We start from the raw sequence: 8,448 nt of genomic DNA, 5'->3' as shown, positions 1-8,448 counted from the left end.
CCCCCCACAAAGGCAACAGCTTTGGGAGAAGTCTACCAAATGCTTATATTTTCAAAAGATAAACTTTTCATAGTCTAAAGCTCAAGTTTAGTATAAAACCACAGAGCATGCTTCTTTAGGAAGAAAACTTTAACAGTATACACTCACAGATTCCCCTATATCTATACCTTTCTTGCAGGGTGGTTTAATACTCCCCATAACACATGTTTATATATGTGCATATACATACATTGGGTAAATTTCCAGAATGCCAAGGGGAAATGGCAGACTACTCCAGTACTTTTATCAAGAAAACCTTACATAAGATCACTATGAGTCAAAAACACCTGAGAACAAATCTTTCTTTTTGACCTCCCCTCCTGTATTTCCAATTGCCTATTGGACATGGTAGAGGAAATTCAGCTAAATCTGAACTTGTTCAAAACAACTCCTTATCTCCAAGTTCTCAGCTTTTCCTCTATTCCTCATTACTACTGGAGTAGGCCTGAGCAGGGAGGGAAAAACAAGTTGTTGTTGCCCACCAGGGCAGGTGCAGGGAGTTTGGGTTGTGGTAAACATGTCATGGCCAACCACACAGGCAGGTGCAAGGAACTTGGGTCCTACTATGTGATTTGATTCCTAGATTTTCTCAAAATTTGACTAATGGAAATAAACATTTCCCCAGAGAAGGTCTAACCAGTGAGCAAAGAGTAAACATCTTTTCTCCTACCCCCACCTTTCCTTATAAAATATTCATCCCAGAGCATCCTCTTAGATCAACCAGTCCCCTGATGCTGCTCGATTCCATGCTGCTTTATACAACACTAAAACCTTTTCCTTTAAGAAAACCAGTCTGGTGTCCAGGTAATTCTTACCTATAGAACCTGCATTTTACTACTAAGGATACCACTATCCCCCCACTCAGATTCCCAACTCCTGTGACAGTCTCAACTCCTAATTTCCCTCACTTTATCATGCAATTTGTTGCCATTCTCTTTGAGAACGAAGCGCCCACAACAATATCTCTCATATACGTATGTGTGGGATAGGTCAGGTGCAAGACCCCCTTCCCAATTAATTAATCAGAGACATCATGAGGTATAAAGAAAGCATTTATTTAATCCCTGCAGGGAGAGGCTCAGACACCTGGGAGCCATCCCAACTCCCACCATATGGTCCTGGAACCTGGGCAGCTTCCAGCTTGCCCAGGGTTTAAAAGCAAAAGACCTGAGCTTCTCTTTAGATAGACTAAAAGGATGTACCCAAACTTGACCAATGGATCACCAATGCTGGCTGTTTCCCACAGGTCATGTCACTTCCTACAACTTCCTGTATCTCCAAGTTCAAAGTTCATTCCTCCAAAGATCAAAAGACCTCCTCAAGGTCCCAATTCTGGAAACCGGGATCATGTGACAATATTGAGAAATACTTCATCCAATCAGTCCTACGTGTCTCCTCTGACAATGCTACAAGCCTCGTATTCTTTTCACTATGTCACCATGTTTCTAATATATGATTAAGTGTGTTACTCTAGGGAAATAATTTTCGGTAGAAAATGAGAATTGTAAGGGCTGAAGTGTGTAGGGGAGGAGGAGGAAGAGATAAACTCTGAAGGAAAGTACATAGGGGACAGAGCGCTATCTGGAGACGGGGAATTGCTCATACAAGGGGTTTGGGACATGTAGCTGGGAGTGAGAGAGCTGTCTTGGTTTTCATTTTATTTTCTTATAGATATTTTATTGATGTCTCTCCTCCCCTCCCCCAACATTAAATTACTTAAAGAAAAAATAAAATAAAAGAAACTTCCTTCTCTTCTCTCCACCCTCTCCTCCGCCCCCAACTTCCCCTGGGACAAAGAAAACAATTCCAGAATTGGTGTCAGCTAAACAAACTGTTCGGAGGTTGCCGAATTAAAGAGCGGGGTTTCCGGCCCAGATAGAGTGGAGGATGTGGCTGAAACAGAGGCTGCCAGCAGCGAAGAGTAGCCGCGAACACTTGCTGGGTCTCATGCTGTCCTGGTATCTACCCTTTCTACTGCTGTTTTCAGGGCTCTCTGAGGGATGGGGAGGAAAAACGGGTAAGAAATACATCATCGAGGGCAATGAGGGGGCCACGCTGTACAGAGAGGGGTTCCTCATGATCCGAGACAGAGCAGTGTGGGAAACTTAAGGGCAGATCACTTTCTCTCACACTTAGTTTCCCCTTTGGAGGCGAGGTGGGGAGGGAGACAGTCACTGTGATGCCTCTCCCCCCACCCCTTCTGTTTCTTTCCTCTTTTATTTTTTCTTCTCCATTCACTACTTTTCTCTCACCTTCTTTCTCCCCAGCTTCCCAGGAGCCGCTCACCTTCCAATGCCAGCTTATTTCCTCATTCCTCAATGACAGCTGGGTTCAGAACCTGGGCTCAGGCTGGCTGGAGGATCTGGAGACGCACAGGTGGGACCTACAGACTGGCACCATTCACTTCTTGTGGCCCTGGGCCCGGGGTCATTTCAGTGCAGAGCAATGGAAAAAGCTGCAGAGTATCACAGCGGTCTTTTTGACCAGTTTTACACGGGATGTGCAAGACTTTATTAAGGTCTTCAGGAAGGATTGTGAGTCTTGGGGGTCTAGAATGCCCATAATTGATGATTTTTAATTCAGATATTTGTTGGGCAGGGAGGAAAGAATTGAGATAGACATTGTGGGCCCTAGGACTCTCAACTTATTCTAGTTGAGTTTTCCCCTGACCTTTATCTCATCTCTGAATCCTTATTTATTCTCTGCTCTAAGCCTGAAAACTCGCATTGTTCATTTTGATCTACCCTTCTGACCTTGGAGACAGTCTTCTTTCACCTAATCTTTATTCCCTTGGTGGCTGAGACTGCCATTCTCCATACTCTCTTTTATCCACCTTTCCAGTCTTATTTGCAGAGAACAGTAGAAAGAGGACTTACTGCCTTTTAAGTCAGACCTCCTTTCTGAAGGTCCTCTTAAGAAGGATATGATATAGAAATTGGAAACTAGATTCAAATCCTACTCCAGGTAGTTATTACATGTCTGATTGTGGACAAATTATCTAGCCTTTCTAGGCCTTATTTTTCTCATCTTTAATAGTTAGGAGAGTTTGACAAGTTTTTTCTAATTTTAGATCTGTGAGTTCATGAACAAGTATCCTTTCCATACCCTCATTTCCTTACTGGAGGCACTTGAATATGATTTTTAGGATCTCCTCCCCATTAATTTCCTGTGAGCACAGATGAGGACTTATAATTATTTCCCACACTCATCATCAACTTCCCCTCCTTGCTTCACATCTCAACTCTTCCAGATCTCCCTACTAAACATTTTCCTCTTTTTTTCCCCTTCCTTCACCTTTTCACCCTTAGACCCTGTGGTGATCCAAGTGAGAGTAAGCTACTCTAAAGGATCCTCTGTAAGCTTCTTCCAGATGGCATTTCAGGGAACAGACTTTATGAACTTCCAAGGAGATTCATGGAAGCCTGCTCCAGGGGCTGAAAGTATATCTTGGAATATCTCCAGCATTCTTAACCAAGACCATGGTACCCGGGACATGTTACAGAACTTACTCAGTCACACTATTCCCCAGTTTGTTGGTGGTCTTCTAAACACAGGACAGAAAGACATTGAACGCCAAGGTCAGTCTTAAGAACCGATCTCCTCCCACTCATGAGCATTGAATATTCTGCCCGCTATTACAAGCATTTCTTTGCATTTTGTAACTGACTCAATATATGTGTTAGATATGCTTTCACAGATTGATTTCTAAATGTTTTATGTGACCTGTAGTTATTTTGAATGAAAATTCTCTATTACTACCTCCTTTATCTTGTTATAACATAGAAATCCTATTGATTTTGTGAGTTTATTTTGTAGCTTCCAGCTTAGCTGAAGGTATTAATCATTTCAATTAAATTTTTTGGGTGAATTCTCAGATTTCCAGGGTAAATCAATACTCATAGAAATGTGAAATGTGTATGATTTAAATTTTTTATTTGATTATTTAAAATTCAAAATTGAAAAGATTTTGCCCAAATAAAATTAATGCATGTAGGATAAAAGAGGAACAAGTTGACTGAGGGAAATTTTTGCTTGTGTTTTATATTTCTGATAAGGATTTGATATGCAAAATACACAGAAATGTATAAGAGCAAATGCAATTCCCTGAGACAAAAGTGATCAAAGGATATTAATAGTTTTCAAAAGAATTTCAAACCATTAATGAACATATTGAACATTTCTCCAAATTATTAATAATAAAATAAATGCAAATAAAAGAATCTTGAGGCTTTACCTTACACCTAGTAAACAGATGACCAAAAAAAAAAGATGATGAAAAAAGTCAATTATGGAAAATTTGTGGAAAGATATTGACACATTGTTTATGTAGCATTCTGAAAAGCAATTTGGAATTATGCAAAAAAAAAAATAAATGGCACTGCTAGACATCTATTTTAAGGAGGTCAGTGATACAAAGAATGTTTCCATATACATCAAAATATTTTAGAACAATATTTTTTGGGAGCAGCAAAAAATTGGAAACAAAGTAACTGTCCATCAATCAAGGTACATCCAAACAAATAGTTATACAAATATATAATAGAAATTTCTACTCATTAAGAAACAACAAACAAGATTTATCTTAGAGAAGCATAGACAGATTTATATGAACTAATGCAGAGTAAAGTAAGCAGAGCCAGGAAGACAACATAAATTTTGAAGTCCAGATTAGCTCCCTGTTGATCTCAGGATCAGCCAGAATCAGCATCAGCAAAGGTCCTTGGTTTTTAGGGGGAGAAGTAAAGGAGATGAATGAAATTGACACAAGCTCTCCACCTACTGACCTCCCTTCTCCTTGTTCTCCTCCAAAGTGACTCTGGCTTGTCTTACTCTACCTCCTAATCCCTCCAACAATTATCTATATACACCAAAAGATCAAGCCATCACAGAATAGTGAGAAGGACCATTTTCCAAGCATATGCTATTATTGTCTAATAGATAATTAGCCATAAGTGCTCAGTTGTCTGATTCTGGTGCACCTACTTCAGTCCTTTACAATAAATAATGATAAAAACATTATTTTTTTGTGAAAAAATTACCCACCATTAAAAAAATCAAAATGAATGTTATGAAATCCATTAAAAAAGTATTGATTAATTTTGCTGATTTCTTTTTCTTTTAATCCTCTTTTGAATACAAGGAATGACTTTTGGGAAGATGTAGAGGGAGGGATACAAGGAGAATTATAGGAAATATAAAAATCAAAATATTTTAAAATCATTTTATAAAGTATTCAAATCAGATGCATTTTTAGTTTATTGAGGTATGTGGCATAAGATGTGATATAAACCTGATTTCTGCCATCCTGCTTTCCAATTTTTTCAAATATCCAAAATCTTTTAAGCAACAGAAGATAACTATAAGGATAGATGGTGAAAGATGAGTGATCTGGGTCATTGTAGAAAGACGTTTGGAGAAGAGTACTATTGTGGAATTTTGTATCTTGGCATGGTGGAAAGACCTTGAAATTTAAGGATTCTAAATCACATTTTATCTCTCTGTTTCATAATCCCTATTGTGATCTTGACAAACCCCAAAGCTCTCTGGCCCTTAGTTTCTGAGTCTATGAAAATTGTGACTAAATCAGATAATATCTAAGATTCATTCTAGCTCTAAATGCTACCATCCTGTGATTTTATTTATCCTTACATGAATCTCATTTTTTCTTACCCTATAGTTAGGCCAGAAGTCTGGTTGTCAAGTAGTACCACCTCTACTCCAGGACAGTTGAAGCTACATTGTCACGTCTCAGGATTCTACCCAAAGTTAGTGAGAGTAACGTGGATAAAGAATGGACAGGAGCAACCAGAAGCTCAGACAAGTGATCTCCTGCCAAATTCAGATGGAACATGGTGGATTCAAGTTATTCTCATTGTAGAAGCTGGAAACACAGCCAATCTTGCTTGTAGGGTAGAACACAGTAGTCTTGGTGGCCAAGACATTATCGAATACTGGGGTAAGACTTGGGGAATGGAAAGAAAGTTGTGCTGGAGTATAGAAAAAGGGAATAAAAGGAATGGTCACAAGCCTGGACAGGGAAGAAGATGGAGAATCCTGCACTCTGGAGGGAGGAAAATGTGGAAACTGGAATTTGAAGGAATCTGAAGACTTTGGGTCCAAAAAGGAAAGGGATGTGGGGAGAGGGGTGTCACATACCTAGGATGGAAGGGGATAGGGAATCCCAGGTGCAGAAGGAATGGGAGATGAAAGATGCTGTTTTAGGATCCTTATATGTTAATGTTTTCCATGTCTAGCCAAAAGCTCTACCTGGTCCTTGGTTCTGGGAATCATGGCTGGAATTACGCCAGTGATTTTAATATCTGGAATCATCTGGTGGTGGAAAAGGCGACATAGGTGAGTCCATTTATTTCCACTTATCTCATTACCTCTACTTTTATTTCTACTTCTCTTTTTCCCAATCTCTTTCTTCCTCCACCTTTTCTCTCAATATAGTTTTTGCTTAGAACCAAAAAGAATATATTTACCTTAACTCAGAGGACTCCTTACTTCTGTTCTCCCTACAGGTCATATGTAGAAAATCTGTGACACTCTCCTCCCATTATCTTTCTCTCATTGGAGCCAGAGAAATTCAGCTGTTTAATCCAGGTGTCATAATAGTCTGGGATATTTTGCCTTTTTAATGGCTTTTTTCTCCAAGCTGATATTTTAAATGTATGAGCTCTCTAAGACATGAATGTTGGCTTTCTTTTCTTCAATACCCTTGACTTTAAATATGACTTGTGAACTTCATTCTCTGTGAACTTGTCAAATACAGTGTAAGGGAATGTTAACTGGACCTTAATTCTTATGTTCTTTACATGTTTTATGTGCCTGTAACTACACTAGACATATGAAAATGAAGAAAACAGGGTCCTTACTTCTGAAGAACTTGAATCCCCAAAGAGAAAGATCAGAAGAGAGTTCCAGAAAAAAGACATGTAATTTAGTGCAGAGAAGATTTTTGCATGTTAGAGAGGGACATGATTGATGTTTTAAAAGTAGAATGTTGGCTAAGTGGAAGAAATTGTAAGAAGCAGATTTTAACTCGATTCAAGGTAAACTTGCTGACAATTAGAACTATTCAAGAGGCATAGACTGCTTTAGGGACTTATGAGTTTCTTTGAATTAGAGATCTCTAAGTGAATGCTAGATGGATACTTGGTAGGAATAAAAATAGTATTTCCACCTAAGTACAGGCATACATACCTTGGAGATATTGTGGCTTTTATAATAGATCACTTCAAGATAGTGAATATTGCAACAAAATAAGTCACATTTTTTTTGTTTTTAGTGCATATAAAATTATATTCATGCTATACTGTAGTTTATTAAGTGTGCAATAGTATTATGTGTAAAGAAATGAGTTATGTTTTCTAATTAAGAAATATTTTATTGCTAAAACTGCTAATTATCTTCAAAGTCTCCAGTGAGTATAGTCTTTTTGCCTCAATGTTGATGGCTGCTGATTGATAAAGGTGGTGCTGAAGATTGGGGTACTATGGCAATTTCTTAAGATAAGACAATAATGAAGTTTGCCAATTTATAGATTCTTTCATGAAAGATTTCTTTATAGTATGTGATGATGGATGATAGCATTTTACCCAAATAGAATCTCTTTCAAAATTGGAGTTAATCCTCTCAAACTCTATCACTGCTTTTTAAATTTAATCTATATAATGTTCTCAATAATTTTTGTTTATTTGTTTCAGGGAATAGGGAGACCTGAGGAAAGGTAGAGATTTAAGGGTTGGTGGAACAGTTAAAATACACACATTTATGAATTAAGTACACCATCTTATATGGGTGCAGTTTGTGGTTCCCCAAAACAATTACAATAGTAACATGCAAAGATCACTAATCACAGATTACTATAATGGATATTATAATAATGGAAAAATTTGAAATTTTGTGAGAATTATCAAAATATGTCACAGAGACATGATGTGATATATGCTATTGGAAAAAGTGGTGCTAATAGATTTGTTTGACCTAAGATTGTCATAAACTTTTGATTTGTTTTAAAAAAAACCTCTTCCAAACTGCAATATCTGTGAAGCACAATAAAATGAAGCACAATAAGATAAAATATGTTTGTATTATTTAACTAGAACATTGATAACCTGTGAAATATAGTTGGGGAGTCAAAAAATAGCAATTCTACCATAACTCCTTTGGTGAATATCATTCTTTCTCTAAATCTTTTCAAATTTTATTTAAATGTAATCATTAAAAGTATTTGAGTGTTTGTGTGTATGTATGAATGTGTGTATTAGAGAGAGAGAGAGAAAGAGAGAGAGAAATATGAGTTGAAAAGGTGAGGTACATAATACACAGAAGCAAACGAACATGGTAGAGTACTGCTATAATAAAGCCCAAGACTCCAGGTACTGGCTGACAAAACTGCTGGGA

At 37.7% G+C, this 8,448-nt stretch overlaps 1 protein-coding gene across 2 annotated transcripts; it reads left to right on the top strand.

Moving 5' to 3' along the window:
• Nucleotides 1-1,555: 1,555 nt before the first annotated feature.
• On the top strand, nucleotides 1,556-8,205 carry LOC127559741 (antigen-presenting glycoprotein CD1d-like). Of its 2 annotated transcripts, XM_051993712.1 has the most exons (6): nucleotides 1,556-2,056; nucleotides 2,307-2,573; nucleotides 3,348-3,617; nucleotides 5,717-5,995; nucleotides 6,294-6,393; nucleotides 6,564-8,205. In XM_051993712.1, exons 1-6 carry the CDS (start codon nucleotides 1,927-1,929, stop codon nucleotides 6,583-6,585), a joined length of 1,068 nt encoding a protein of 355 aa, XP_051849672.1. In that variant the 5' UTR covers nucleotides 1,556-1,926; the 3' UTR covers nucleotides 6,586-8,205. The 2 variants fall into 2 exon arrangements, with proteins under 2 accessions (XP_051849672.1, XP_051849671.1); XM_051993711.1 differs by lacking the exon at nucleotides 6,564-8,205 and having other exon boundaries at nucleotides 5,717-6,326.
• Nucleotides 8,206-8,448: the final 243 nt, after the last annotated feature.

The sequence above is a fragment of the Antechinus flavipes genome, chromosome 4 (genome assembly GCF_016432865.1).
Source record: "Antechinus flavipes isolate AdamAnt ecotype Samford, QLD, Australia chromosome 4, AdamAnt_v2, whole genome shotgun sequence".
Classification (NCBI taxonomy): Eukaryota; Metazoa; Chordata; class Mammalia; order Dasyuromorphia; family Dasyuridae; genus Antechinus; species Antechinus flavipes.
Note: the sequence above shows the minus strand (reverse complement) of the source record. Positions and strands in the feature narration are given on the sequence as shown.